This window comes from Clupea harengus, chromosome 10 (assembly GCF_900700415.2).
Source record: "Clupea harengus chromosome 10, Ch_v2.0.2, whole genome shotgun sequence".
NCBI classification, from domain to species: Eukaryota; Metazoa; Chordata; class Actinopteri; order Clupeiformes; family Clupeidae; genus Clupea; species Clupea harengus.
The window spans coordinates 25,126,274-25,141,661 of record NC_045161.1 but is presented as its reverse complement, the minus strand read 5'-3'; the positions used below and the strand labels follow the sequence as shown (position 1 = coordinate 25,141,661).

Sequence of the window (15,388 nt, the reverse complement as noted above, 5' to 3'; positions counted from 1 at the left end):
AGAGTCTGTTAGCTATCGGTTTGACCTACTAATATATGCTGAGAAGTGGGGCAGTAATACAGCTCTTCAAGCTCTTTCAGGTCTTCACGTGACTTTGTAAAAATGACAACAGTATGGTGCTTCTTACAGCTCGTTTGCAAATGTTGGATCAAATATCCATCACAGGCTAAAATGCTAAATATGCTATTTTCTAGCATTTTTGGTAAGCAGTTCTGGTAGGTCAATGATGACCTTCCTAGTGATCCTTAGAAATACATTTATTACACAGCCCTTGTTATATTGTAATTACAGTACACAAAGAACAATGTAACACCCTTGCACACATGAAAGAGTAGCACAAGTAGCTTGTATGTAAGTTATTGGTTTGACCTACTAATACATGTTGAGAAGCTCTTCAAGTCACTTTGTAAAAATGACAACAGCATGTACAGCAACTTTACTTCATGTCACACATGAAACTGAGGTGCTTGCTTTGGTGCTCATTTGGACCTGCTTGCATCACCTTTTACCGGCTCTTACCCCCTTATTCCCTTCAGAAACAGCCACGCCAATGAGGTCATACCTGAAGTGGGGTGGAAGGCGTGGCAACATCGCTGGCCTCCCTCTCTGAGTCCTTTGCCTTATTCCCGAACCAGCCACTGAACCAGCCCGCCTTTGAGCTCTGTGGAAAAAGGAATAAATGATAAACCATAGGCATAGGAATGTCCTGTGGTGAAGGAAGGGGTTTGGTCTGCAGGCGCCACCCACTTTGCTTGGTTGGATGCTGGCCGGCTCTTCGGTTTCGGGCTTTGGATGGTTTGGTATCTGGGTCAGCTCGGCCAAATCACCGCCCCCCAGGGTCGCCCCGTTCGTGTAGACAGACATCTACAAAAGCGCAGGTTTTACATTTGACCCAAGGGCATCTATTTTTTCACCTGCGTACAAATACGCTGCCAAAACACTCGGCATATTTGACACCAAAGAACAGCTAATGTCATCAGAGCACAAATAGGCCTAACATGTTGATCATAGACACAGATACAAATGAATGATTAGATATAAATGATCACCTACCATTCCTGGTCCCTCAGAGAGCCCATAACCTATAGGGACAAAATAAGATCTTAATTCCTCTTTTATATTCACCTGACAATCCCATCACAGAGTAACTCTAACATACAATGTTAAAACTAAGCTTCTTGGCTCCATTCATTTGTTATTTCCATGCAAGGGTAACAAGGAGGAAATGATGATGTAACATTTTCTTTACAGTTATTACAGTTATTCCACTGTAATAATTTGCCTTAGTTTTTACTACATCTTAAAGCTTGTTTTGTAACCGGGATCTACTCAACAAGATGAATTATATTAGAATATAATGTAATATATAAGAATGCTAAAAGGCAAGTTTATTATAGTGCTTTGTGTTCAACCAAACAGGCTATAATTATAAATAATTAAAAAATAATAATAATTTAAGGAACTTTTGGTTAAAACGGTACTATGTTATGAGCAGGCTGAGAGCGCTGTCCTCCATCCTGACCTTGGGCCTCTGTCGGAGGAGAGCTCAGGGATGCACTCGCGTCTGCTGGAGGATGGTAATAGGAGTCGCCCTGGATGGGGAGGAGACCTGGATGCTGAGGCGCACCCTGTGAGGGAGGCTCATGTCCAAACTCAGGCTCTGCGAGACGGGGCATGATTGGCTGGCTGTAGCCTGACAGCTCTGGGGCCTCCTGCATCAGCTGACCCACTGGTGGAGGAGCACCCACCTGGGGGTGCCACTCGCCCGAAGCCTCACTGGAGAGGGGGTCTGGCAGGCAAGCGGTGGCAGAGAGTGCACCCGTGCCGTAAAGGTTGTCTGTGAGCTCACCTACAGCAGAGGCACAGACATGAATCACACACTCAAATTCAACACTGTCACACACTCTCCTGTCTCATTTCTAGGAAATTCCACAGCTGATAAAAGCATTAGGCTTCTCCATGCTCAGTTAGCGGCGGCAGCAGCCGTGGCAGCACTGTCACTGCACATCTTATGTGTGATGCTGCCCCCTAGTGGGTTTTTCTGGGAACACTGCGTGGCATTTGCTGACTGCCCTTGGAAACTGTGTCAGAGGGGGGTTACCTGAGCCGCCTCTGTTCTCGTCAGGGGCCACAGTGTTCTCCACTCCAGCTGGCTGGTACGAGCCAATAGCAGCCCAGTGCTTCATCTAAGCAAATACATATGGTTTACTGGGTCTCTGGCACAACAACAGTGGGAAAGACAGTCATGGCGCCACATCCTGTCCGAAATGTCATGCCTCTGTGCCACATGGAGTCAAAATATAATTTTGATTTAATGGCTATGCGATTTTGCTTGATATCTTAAGCAGTTCAAAATCTCCCACAGGAATAATTAAAGATAAAATAAAACATGCACACCACTTGCACACAAAGCATATGTGTATAAATGCTAGAAGTAACGTTATTATAATAATTTATAGCTTTTGCAAATGCTATTAAAGTCTGCTAAATGGCATTAATAACTTAGTATCATTGACTTGTATCATTACTTAATGTTACTAAAGGTTTCAGCAGTTAGTCTTTAGTAATTAACACCACTAATCAAAGTCCTGGTAACTACCACCACTACACTGAAAAAATATGTTTCTTCTTCAGTGAAACACATTGGGTACCTGAGCTCCAAGCTCTCTGGTGCGAAGCTGCATCAGCCAATCAGGCTCCCCAGAATCCTCGTCAGCACCTGCCAACGAGGCCTCGCCGTGCCTCAGCCTGTCGGTCAGCTGTGGAGGAGGATCAGGGTAAACACCATAAGACACAGAACTCCCAGCACAACTACAGCGCATGGGTCTCATGACGGAGTACGCTCTCAGTGCGGCCAAACTGAGTACGGGCTTTATGGTGGAGTAAGGTCAGTACAAACAGAGGTCTTGGCAAAGCTACAGCACGTGGGTCTCACCTTGGAAGAAGAACACAAAGAGACCTCAGTGCAGTGGACAGGGCACAAGACTCATGTTGAAGGATGACCATAGGCTACTTGCAGAGTATATTCGTAGGGCTGAATGATTAATTGCATTTGCGATAAAATTTGCAATATGATAAAACGCGATTTTCTAACCGCAACGTGCGCGATTACAACGTGGTCTAAAAAAAAACTTTTCTTAAGATAGTACATTTTGCACACTTGTGTTTATACTTACAATGACTTTGTTTAAATTACTTAAATGCACAGTGGCAAAGCCACCGATTTGTTGTTCTTGTTTCTGTAATGAGCAGTTAAATAAAAATGTAAAATGTGGGAAAGAATATTTGACACTAAATGTATCTAATATTGTGTTGGTCATATTTAAATAATTCATTACGTTTTGTTGGGAAAAAAAAAGAGGATAAAATAAAAAAAATCGCATATTAAATCGCAATCGCAATATTGGGGGAAAAAAAATCTCAATTACATTATTTTCCCAAATCGTTCAGCCCTACATATACGTATACAAACTTGCAAGTATGTGAGTATGTGAGTGCAGGCATCTGTGTGTTTGTGTTTGAGTATGAGTATGTGACCCCATAAATGCATGAGTGTATGCATGCATATGTGTGTGTGTGTATATGTGTGTGTGTGTGTGTGTGTGTGTGTGTGTGCGTGTGCGTGTGCGTGTGCGTGTGCGTCTGTGTGCTTGTGCGTGTGCGTGTGTCTGTGTGTGTGTGTGTGTGTGTGTGTGTGTGTGTGTGTGTGTGTGTGTGTGTGTGTGTGTGTGTGTGTGTGTACCTTAATCAGTTCTTTCAGCAGCACCACGGGGGGCTCCTTTAGTGTGAGCAGAGTCTTCCCCACCACCTCACAGTAGTGGAAGGCCTGAGGGGCAAGGCCACAGTCCAGCAGACGACACGCGTACAGGAACTTATATACCTGCAGACAAAACACACATCACACCATCACAAATATTCCTCACACATACAGGAACTTATACACTGGCAGAGGGGATATACAAACACAATATATAACCTTCCTCATGCATTCAGGAAGTACAGCTGCAGATGGAATGTATACATTTTTACAATTCCCCTCTGTTGTTGTGACGTCTAACCAGCAGAAACACTGTGGTGTGGTGTGGTGTGTGGTGTGGTGTGTGGTGGTTTGTGTCCATTTCTACCTGAAAAGGAGCCTCAGCGTAGGCTGGGTTTCCAAGTCTTTGGCTGTACTCAAACACCTCTGTGCACTGCATCGCCGAGGTCTGGGCGAACTTCAGAAAGGGAAGACTGCACAAACACAAAACACATCCACACACACACACACACACACAAACAAGCTTCAGCTTCACCTCGGGCTTTGAGTGTGTTTGAAGGCTGTACTGTTTTCTGAAAACAAACGTGACTGTTTCTTGGTGACCTGTCGAGGCCTTACCTGTGGCTGCTGCCGAGAAGCACCAAGCGTTCAGCTTTGTTTGTGTACACACCAAAGGGGGAGTGGGCAGTGAGGTAGCAGATATGGGCCGCGTGCAGCTGCCCCCTGGAGGCTACGAGAGGAATTACATATGTTTGGCTTAGAGCTCTATGGTCAGGCACTGTCAAGGCCAAACCAGGCCTCAGTAAAAACAATTGAATGGCATTCCCATCGATGTGAGATGGTGCCTCTATTGTAAAAAAATTCAACACACATACCTAGCGTGTCTCCCATGGTAATGATAGCCCTGCGGTGCGTGTCGTCGTCCTCAGTTTCATTTGACAGCATGACGGCCAAATGAGGCTTCCAGTCACCCCACCTGTCGCTCCCACAGCACTGTCAACAAACCAGAGCCCAACATGGAGCTTATTACACAGTGCACCATTATATTACAATGCCAACTGGGGCATAGATTGTTATACTGGACTTCCTGAGTCAGTGACATTATCAATTAACCCTTAATTAGTTAGTTAGTTGCTTTTTCAGTTTTCTGCATTCAGTAGAGCATGGTAAGAGTTACCAGTACAGTGTGTGAGCAAATGGTTTGCTTGTGAGACCACAGGTTTGCTTATGTTCCTGCCCAGATCTACCATTGAGGACACCGAGGTCTTGTTCATGTAAATTCAAGGTCATGTTTCTGCCTGATGTATTGGTGTATTTAAGCACAGAGAAAAATGAGTGACAGACTGAAACTGACTTACTCAATTAACTTTTGGAAAGGAAACCGGAGTGGAGCCACAGGCAAAGAGAGGGAGAGAGAGGTGAGTGAGAAAAGGTGTTAAGTACAAGCAGGCCTACCAAGAGGGAGATGCTAACCCACATTTTAGGAAATTAGCGGATGCTACCTTGACCAGTATTTCCTATTATCAAATAATACCAATTCATGGATTAGTTATTTAGTCTTTTGTTATCATTCAAGAAAATCAACAAGAGAGACAGGAGAGACACATGCAGACACTTTTGACCATGGCATTTTTTTTTTAATCCTGCCTACGGCCTTGCTTAGGTTTGGTGCTGATCTACAGGGTAGAGGACACTTCTGTCTGAAAATATAGGCCAGAGAGGGGTATATCAGAGAGGGGTGAGAGAGTGGTATATCAGAGAGGGGTGAGATAGTGGTATATCAGAGAGGGGTGAAAGAGTGGTATATCAGAGAGGGTTGAGAGAGTGGTATATCAGAGAGGGGTGAAAGAGTGGTATATCAGAGAGGGGTGAGAGAGTGGTATATCAGAGAGGGGTGAGATAGTGGTATATCAGAGAGGGGTGAAAGAGTGGTATATCAGAGAGGAGTGAAAGAGTGGTATATCAGGGAGTGGTGCTGTCGTGAGGGGAAGTGGACTGAGTGTTACCGTGGCAACGGTCGGGATTCTCTTGGACAGCAGCTGGAAGAGCGTTTGCAGAGGGTCGCTGGGAGAAAGACAGCCTGTAAATCTGAACACAAACACACACACACACAAACACACACACAAAGGTACATGCATTGAGATACACACAAAATGTCATGTTAGGGTACTTTTGAACATAAACAAAGTTAGACATGCTCAACAGATTCATGCAACGTTCATTTCAAGACTTTACTAAAAGCCCTCAAATAATGGTATACACACAATCCAGACCAATAAAAGCAATACATTTCCAACACACATTCAACAAACATCATTGTGAGTGTCACCCAATACGTCCAAACAGACCATTACAAAGGTGCTGAAAAGGGCAGATGTAACCAGTTTAAATGGCAGAGCATGAACAAGTTCATCCTCGTGTTCCTCCAACACACACAAACACCCAGGGTCGTGCCGTGTGCTCCTCCTAGCTCCTCACATATCCTGCACATAGCGCTAAAGCGCCTACACCTGTCACGGGCAGCCTGACGGGGGGAAAGTAAATTTAGACGTGACCTATTGAGAGAGCCGAGGGGGCCATTTGCACGGCTTACACTCAACACACCTCCACGTGTTAATAGATCACGAAATGAGCCCTGACAGACTCCCACGTTAACCACTCAGGGCCGGCTGCGCTTTATTCAGACGGAGGTACCGCTTCCTCAGAGGGAGGTTTAAAGGAGGGCTGTCAATCAGTTAAAAACAGAAGGAGTTTAATAATTTATGATTTGCTCTAATTATCATGATTAATCGCAATTTTCAGTTTCACAATTTCAGTTTGTTGATGATAATGTTGTCTCAAAAGCATATATTTAACTTGTATTTATATTTAACATTTTTAAACCAATTATAAAAAATATTGTAATAGTAAATAATCATTAAACATCAGGGATTTTAAATGCTACAGACTACAGCAGTTCTAGCGCTGTAAATAGGAATATGGAAATATCACGATTAATAAGACATAATACATTCATACATGAATACAAAAAAAACGAAAACAACTGTCAATCATACACAATTCATGTCCAAAGTGATTTATATTTTCTGGTGTGTGTGGTCACTTATCTCTCTCTCTCTCTCTCTCTCTCTCTCTGTCTCTCTCTCTCTAACAGGAAGCAGATAGGTGATTTATATGTTCTGGTGTGTGTGTGTACTGTATGCCTGATACTCTTCAGCCAGTATATTTCCACTTCATTAAGAGTCAAATTTCAAAAGTGTTCACTATCCACAGTATCTGTTTATGCCATGCGAGCTCTGACAGCACTCTACCCTATATAGTCTACAACACAAAGTACACACTAGAAGTATCGCTGTGGGTGTCAATGTCTGTCCGAAGGGGGATCAATCTTTCCAGGATTGAGTGTCTGTGTGCCTCGAACTTGGCCACCCAGGCAACAAGCGAACAAACTGCCCGACGTAAGGTTATGGAGATGTGCCCCATTCCAAAGGAAAAGACAGGTGACCTACACTAAAGCTTCTACATATCCCGCGACGCAGCGTTACATGACAGTGACAACAGTGTCCACCTCAGCTCTCACATATCCTAAACAAACATCATGACAAGAGCATCAAGAACAACTCAGCCATATGTACTTAGCGTATCAGATGTACTGATGGATTTTCTGATACTTTTACATTTTGTGTAAGACGTTGGATTGTTGTCATGCCAATGTCATTGCTTCATCCATTTTTTAATCCATTACTGTACTAATCTCATTTAATGTTTCTCATGTAAGCTTTAAACTTAATGAATCCATCTGTACTGTACTCTCACCTTACTTCTTCACTCTCTACTCCTCAGACCTCCAGCACAACCCAGAGTCCTGTCATCTGCAGAAATGTGTGCATGACGCTGCAGCTGTGTGACAGGCTGTGTCAGTGGTGGATAGGAGACTGAGTACAGGGAACTGGTGGGCCAATTTGTGGTGCGGAGTGAGAATCAACCTCCTCCTCTTAAATGTGGCCAAGGAGATGGCTGTGGATTTTAAGAGGACCAGCACTAAGCTGAACACCATTTCCATCCTGGGACAAGAGGTGGAGGTGGTGCAGGGCTACAGATACCTGGGTGTTCACCTGGACAACAGTTATCTCATAAGCTGTGTCTGTGAGGTGAAGGCCCAAAGCTGTCTGTAGTGTGAGGTGAAGGCCTAAAGCTGTGTCTGTGGTGTGAGGTGAAGGCCTAAAGCTGTGTCTGTAGTGTGAGGTGAAGGCTAAGGCCCAAATCTGTGTCTGTAGTGTGAGGTGAAGGCCTAAAGCTGTGTGTGTGGTGTGAGGTGAAGGCCTAAAGCTGTGTCTGTAGTGTGAGGTGAAGGCCTAAAGCTGTGTGTGTGGTGTAAGGTGAAGGCCTAAAACTGTGTCTGTAGTGTGAGGTGAAGGCCAAAAGCTGTGTCTGTGGTGTGAGGTGAAGGCCTAAAACTGTGTCTGTGGTGTGAGGTGAAGTGTTCTCTGCTGCACCTGTTCAGGACGGTGGTGTACGCTCTGTTGTCCATCTTACTGGCCAGGAACAGGGCGTGACCCCACAGGCCACTCTTCATGGCAGACTCCAGAGCCTCCTGGGGAGAGAGATCGTCACATCAGGTGACACGATCGTCACATCAGGTGACATGATTTCACACACGCCAGGTATCATGTCAGTATTGGTATTGAGCTCTGTGGTGCAATGCTGCTGGTGGGTACTCATACGTTCTACTTGGTAAATGTGTAATTTATTTTGGCATGCAAAACTGCTTGTCATCAGACATTATGCATGCAAGTGTCTGAGACAGATAAGCATGAAGGACTTGATTAAGCCACATCAGACCTGATTCTGCTCTCGTGAACTTCTATAAAGACAAATAAAAACTGAGCCCTTCTGTAGCTGCAGATGAAACATCTACAGCTCTGGCTAAACTAGGAGTAGATTGTAAAATATTCTAATGAATATGAACAGTAGTGTGATAGTGATAGTGTAACATTATTTAAATGAATGTTATGATGACAATGGCAAATAGTTGATCATGGAATCAAGGACAGTTAAAGGAAGAATGATAGTGCCATCATGGTGATAATGACTGTGTGTAAATAATAATGATGATGACTACATCAACAATCTTTTTGTTATTAATGGTAATGGCAACGATAGCTATCATGCTGTGAAAAATACCAGACAATTATTACAGTGATAATGATGGACTTGATGATTAAGGTAATGAATGATATGATAAAGAAGCTGAAGATTATAATGAGGGTGAAGAAGATGGTGGTAATGATAACGACTGAGACCTTCTTCCTCCCAGAGAGCAGCAGCTGTGTGTAGTGCCTCAGCGCCTCCTCCGCAGACTCGGCAGGGCAGGCCAGGGGGTTTCCTGTGAGCAGGTCGCCCGTGTCCAGGGGCTCTTCCTCGGGCGGCCGATCGCTCAGGTCGATCAGGCTGGCCTCCTCCTCCAGCCCAGCTGACCCCTCGCAGGCTCCCAGGCGGAGGGTGCCTCTCGTCAGGAGCTCCGCAATGTCAGAGCCCACAATTCTCTAAGCATGGAGTGAAGACATGAACACAGGCATAAAGATGACAACAATTTCATAACCAACTCAATCACCTCATACCGACACATTCTTGTTCTATCTATTCAATCCAATCAATGAAAATGCTACTGCACAACAGGTTATCCATGTTCAACCTCGTCTCAAGTCACTACACTTTCAAAATTATATTGAGATGCTACATTTGGCTCAGCTATTGTATATTTATATCATACAATTTATATACACTTACAGACAAACATTTTAATTTTTCATTTCAGTCTTTCAAAATATTACCACTTCAGTGTAGATCATGAAAGCCTACAACTGTACACTTGAGTATAGCACCTACTCCATTCTGTCTGCAGAGCAGTACCAGAAGGTTCCACAGGAGGGCAGCAGAGGCAGCATCCGGCAGCTTGACATCCTTCAGACAGGCCTCTGCCATCTGCAGAGCAAAGGTGATGACATCCACCTTGTGCAGGTCTGGCCTTGGAGGAGATAAATCAAAAGGGCACAGTTTCCCAAAGCCTTCTTAATGCTACATCATTCATAAGTTATACCTTAAGCTGTGCCTTAACGTTTCAAGGTGTTTCCCAGAACGTCCTTAGCTAAGTATACCTTCTGATACTTTCATAAGATTGGTTTGGACCACTCTTAACTTTACCTTAACACGGTTTTCAAATAAAACAAATGTTTTAACACCTAAAAATGTTGTGTTAGTGTCTGGACATATGCCCTGACTGCGATGTAAGACCAAGATATGTGTTGCATTACATTTTGTGATTCATTAAATGAAGTCAAATCTGAGTCATGCCCATCATACTCTTCTTACGCACGCTCAAACCTACGTGAATTACAATAACCGATGCCATAAACATGGATTCAGGATTCAGAAGGTTTCTCTCAAGGGAACTCTCAGGAGCTGAGTTAAGAACCACATAGAAAAGTAAACATCTTTCATAAGGTATACCTTTCAAGTCACTGAGAGACATCGAGAACCCAGCCCTGATACGTAGAGGTGTCGGGTTAACTTGTTATGGTGATGGCTGAGATATTTGTTAAAGTGTTATCTGAGAGAGGAAGCTACCTGGCAAGGGGCCCAGGGAAATCCCGTAGGTCCTTCTGTTCTTGTGTGTCCCCAAGGATAACCTAAGAGGATACCGTCAAATCAACAAAATTAAACTTTGAATTGCCCATGCCAACAAATAGCTCAATGCCTCATATACTAGCTCATTATGCTGTAGCGTGTTGTTTTGATACAGATCCCACTGCACAATAAACTCTTGAGAAGCTCTCTAACCAGAGACATTATGACCCACATGTGGTGCCGTACCTCTAGGCTGTGGAACTCCACGAGGGCCCGCTCCCCATCTGAGGCAAAAGCAGTGCTGATCCGAATCAGCTGTCCAGCCGGACCGAAGCTGACCACCGCATGAGGAAGCGTGAACTTCAGAGGGGCCGTCAGCTGGGGCACGGTCTCTGGCTCTGGATACAAACAGCACATTCATTACTTCACCTGTTCACGTTTCTCCAGTCAGAAAGAACCTAAGCTCAGATGAGATGAATGAGACACACTTGTGTGATGCTATCTCTATGGCAACTGACGGTGGAGCAGGTCGGGTTCTCAGAATGAGAGTAAGTTGCAATCTAGGCGTGACAACTGACCTGAATAGGATTGCGGGATGGAGTCGCTCTCCTCAGCTCCGTTGATATACTGGCTGAGCTCATAGCTGCTGGAGGACAGGCCGGAGGTTTTGGAGCCGGCCAGGGCTCCTGGCTCATACTGGGAAAATTAGCAGTAATTAAAATCATGAAATATAGCCCTTAACACATGATATTAATCATGAACATCTTGTGTAGAAGATTTTCATAGTTCAATTAGATATTAAGCAAAATAAAAATGTAAAATTGAGAAGAAAATGGTGACACATCAGGAGAGTGTTGCATTAAAATAATTACAAATACATCAGACACTCACTGACACACAATATATGTGTATGTAGTTTCTCATATGAACTGTGGACACTGTCCGGAGTTGCCCTTTCACATTTGTAGCACACAACAGGAGATTGTCCATGTCAGACGCGTTATCACTATTCCATTTGGATTAGGCGAGGGGTTAAAGTACGCTGCAGAAATCACGGTGTTTTGTTTATGGCGGAGAAGCCTTCTGACTCATCCGTAATTATGACTGCTTTTTGCGTTGATGTCAATATAACGTGTATTTGGACATGGAAAGTGAGTGAAAAGCAATACACAGGCAAGTAGAAAAGAGTACAAAGCAACTACCATCCTTTAAACTGTGTAACTGTCAGGTCAACTGTGTACCTCATCACTTGTCCTCCTGTGGTTGCCCTCTGATTGGTTGTAGTCATACTGTGAACTCTCCCCTCTTTGGTCATAACTGGAGAGAATGTAATCCAACAGGAAGTGATGTTAGCCTCCAAGCTAATTTACAGTAGCACTTCACACTGTTGGTTATGAACACACATGCTACAATATCCAGAAGACCAACAGAACTATACCATTGGTGTGTAAAGTAAAGTAGTTGTGTAAAGCCACAGAAGCACTGAGCATCAAATCTCGGCTAGGCTGTGTATATTTCACCTATTATATATATTCCACCTATTATATAATTATATATACATTACCTATAGTAGTCTTGGTATGAAGGTCCACTCCAGCCCTGCTGCCCATAGCTTTTTTCTGGAGGATGGTTTGTTCGCCACTGGTCCTGAGGTGGCCAACCACCAGCACCTGTGTTTATATCACTCTTATAAATCATTAACGAAGGGTAAAAGCATTTATTTGTGCAATTAGAGTGAAGTCATGCTATGTTAGTACCCGGATGTTGATAATGGCCTCTATGATAGGGGTCATAGTACCCATAGGAGTCCCTGTAGTCCCAGTATGTCTGGTCATATCCCTGCCTGAAAACAGAAGAACACAGGATAGTTGAATAATGAACCAACAGCAGCCATATTGTCAAAGTCGCATTCCAAATGAAAGCAGCATCACCTAAACCTCTTGCAGAAGCCTGCTGATTGGTTGTCTAAGGGTCCCTGCCATAAAAAAGTTTGCGATCCACTGGTTTACACTATTACACTATAGACAGGTATGGACTAGCGTAGGCTAGAGGCTTTGCTGAAACAACAACCATGCTATCTGATGCATTAAACAGTTCAAATTACATGAATTAACGGCGCTGAGTCCTGAAAACTAGACAGTACCCACAAAAATAACAGGCTGTACAACCAGGCTTTGCCTTTGAGATTTGAATCCATTATCTAGAGTGGGTGATGGAGATACTGAGGGAGATTTCCAAACACTGTTAATGACTTAAGAATATAATAATCAAGTGCCTTGTATTATTAATTACCTTATATGTACTTATGTAAGCAGGAACATGGCTTTTCTGTGTTTCTGTGTGTGTGTAACTTAGAATAGTAGGTGCCACTTAGTCTGCATATCTACAAGAGCATGTTTAGACCAGAGGTGATAAGCTTCTTCCGACCTTGCAAAACTTCCATCCTTGCCTCGGACGTCAGAGATCCACCACGTGGTTATCCCTGCTGAAAACTAAACTTCTGTCTATATAAACCTTGTGCAATGTGTTTATCATGGCTTCACTTTCAGCCTTGAGCTGGGAGTGAGCCCGATTGCAATTGTTGTTTGTCTAATAAATATACTTATATGCAGCTCCGGAGTCCTGAGGTAACTAGGGTGAATTTTCACCTATCAGTGGGCATCTGCAATACTCCCATAGGGCCAGGTGTTCCTGAGACTGACCTGGAAAGGGGTCGAGAGTGTGGATGATCGTAATCCGGCCTGTGATATGCACCACTGTGGCCAGTGGTCTGATCAGGCCTAGGGGCAGAACTGGCTGGATAGTGAGCATATCTGGGGTCCACAGCGGACCATGGTCGCTCTCTCTCTCTGGTGTGCACAGACGGGTGAGGTCCTGGTCCTGGTAAGTGAGAGGACCCGGGGTAGTCGTCTCTGGGACGCTGCTGCTGCTGCTGCTGCTGCTGGCGATGTGCCTGATGAGCCTCTCTGTCCTGGTACTGCCAGTTATCTCCTCTGGACGCCATGGTCAGATCAGCGCCAAGTCTGGCTTTAGGGCACAGCTGTCATCCGCTGAGGCACCACTGGCCTAAAGAGTGGAAAATTCTCGACCATTGTACTTGCGAGGAAACCCATCAAAATGTGTTTTAAATTCTTATATGACAGTAAAGGTTCTCTATTACAAATGAAACCAAACTTTACATCTCACAAAGTCACTATGTGTTACTTCAACGAAAATGCAGACAACCAAAAGACAAATTAACCCAGTCTAAATACAGTTTAGGTTACTAAGTGATTTAGTTTTGTGCTGAATCCAAGGCTTTTTTATAGACATGCACTATACAGGACAAGACTAAGGGAGAAATCAAATCCGAGTAGGCATACCGCACAATTCCCTTCCTTGCGACAATATACAAGACGTAGTAGCATATTTATCACTACGCAAAGTATCCGATGCTAAAACGCCAAATATTAGAGCATCTGATGGTAATTGGTAAATATTGTAAAATATCTTAAAAGTGCAAAAGTTACAAACTAGACTTACAACAACTCACATGAATCAAGTCGCTTCTTGCTGCAGTCAAAGTGCATCTGCCACATCATTTATTGAAAATCACAACATCAACTGAGATGACCCGCGTATTTTCCAGTGCGTTCAAAGATCAAAGTGCAGTCGCCTTCAGATTGTACCTTTCTGTCCTAATACGTTCAGCAATGCTATTGATCCCACGGTGGGTATGATAAATATTTCCTTGTAATGACATAAATCACCGTCATTTTGCGTAGGATATATCCAGGTATATATCGCTGGAAATGACAGGCGTGTTATTTCGCCGGTTAAAATGAGTTGGGCGGAATGTTACACCCTTCAAATAGAGTAAACATCTGTGCCTCATCCAGACTTTGAGAAACGCCTGAGGAATAGAAATGATAAAGAGCATGTACACAATGAAACGCCTTGATTTAGTTACTTACATGTACATTCCTATTTTAAAGTAGACATCGCGTTGTGTTTTTGCATAGTGATTGGACTCATTCACTTTTGTAAAGTTTAAAGGGATGCCACGTTGTGCGGAACTAAATCACCGACTGCTCGTCATGCCGGGCCATAATATTCCGTGCAAAAAACTCTTAGGCGGTCTTCAATATTCTCCATGTTGAGGAGGGAAATGTAGATAGCTACACCTCATAGCAGCCTGCATTCTACTGACTCACTGACTAGTCACAGACCATTTCGTTCAGGCTTGCATGGTCTACATGACATTTTAAAAAAGCTTAAAGAAATAAAAAGAAGATAATCGGAAAGAATGCAATAAAGAAACTGTACACTGTACCCTATATCATAGATTGGCTTAAAATAGCTTACTACTGCGAGGCGATGACGCTCTATAACTGCCGTCTGTTAACATCTTATTTCAACACATAACTCTCCAATAATTGACCATTCAAATAATGGTGTAAGCATGCTTCCTGGGGCTGATGACGGTAAAGAAAGGCTGGAATAATCTTACATTATTTTTTCTGACTTCTGATGTGCGTCGCCAAGATGTCCACCGAATATCCACACGGTGTCGCTATGACATTTTAACTAATTACCATCAGGTATCATTTAACGTGAGACATCTCTGCGCGTCATTGAACCGGTGTTTGTAAAAAAAACGGGAAGCGTTGCATAGCCGACCTGTTGCTGATTCAGAGACTTTTAAGATGGACGTGAGATGTAACGTTTATTCAGGCATTATAAGCCTATTATAAGCCTTCAAACGAACAACTCTGATGCAGCTCACGTTGTTACTCACACCTAAAACGGCTTTATTCTCCTGCATGAGTATGAATAAGATGTCCAGAAATCTACTGCCATTTGTGCCGATATCAGGATGGTTGTTGGGTTGTGCGGAATGCCTGTCTATATGTTGCCTGTTATGTTGCACGCATCCTCGAAGTTAAATAATTTACCATTTTAGATTGATTTGACTACATGGTGGTGACTATGCTATGATCATACTGCCAGTCACAACATGAGAGG

The 15,388-nt window shown here is 43.6% G+C and overlaps 1 protein-coding gene across 4 annotated transcripts in view; it reads right to left on the bottom strand.

Annotated features, from left to right (window-relative positions):
• sec16b (SEC16 homolog B, endoplasmic reticulum export factor) overlaps positions 1 to 15,388 on the bottom strand; it is a 19,673-nt gene extending 4,285 nt beyond the window's left edge. Inside the window, exons 1-22 of one of the 4 annotated variants that reach the window (XM_031574560.2) lie at positions 14,874 to 15,388; positions 13,087 to 13,450; positions 12,142 to 12,227; positions 11,949 to 12,054; positions 11,626 to 11,701; positions 10,963 to 11,080; positions 10,631 to 10,782; positions 10,385 to 10,446; positions 9,647 to 9,785; positions 9,061 to 9,303; positions 8,254 to 8,351; positions 5,764 to 5,845; positions 4,633 to 4,750; positions 4,376 to 4,487; positions 4,125 to 4,230; positions 3,743 to 3,880; positions 2,652 to 2,759; positions 2,102 to 2,186; positions 1,523 to 1,849; positions 1,054 to 1,082; positions 748 to 864; positions 563 to 661 (exon numbers count right to left, since the gene is read on the bottom strand). In XM_031574560.2, the coding sequence (XP_031430420.1) occupies positions 563 to 661; positions 748 to 864; positions 1,054 to 1,082; positions 1,523 to 1,849; positions 2,102 to 2,186; positions 2,652 to 2,759; positions 3,743 to 3,880; positions 4,125 to 4,230; positions 4,376 to 4,487; positions 4,633 to 4,750; positions 5,764 to 5,845; positions 8,254 to 8,351; positions 9,061 to 9,303; positions 9,647 to 9,785; positions 10,385 to 10,446; positions 10,631 to 10,782; positions 10,963 to 11,080; positions 11,626 to 11,701; positions 11,949 to 12,054; positions 12,142 to 12,227; positions 13,087 to 13,388 (2,703 nt within the window). In that variant the 5' untranslated portion in view covers positions 13,389 to 13,450; positions 14,874 to 15,388. The other 3 variants (XM_031574558.2, XM_031574557.2, XM_031574559.2) reach the window with 3 other exon arrangements.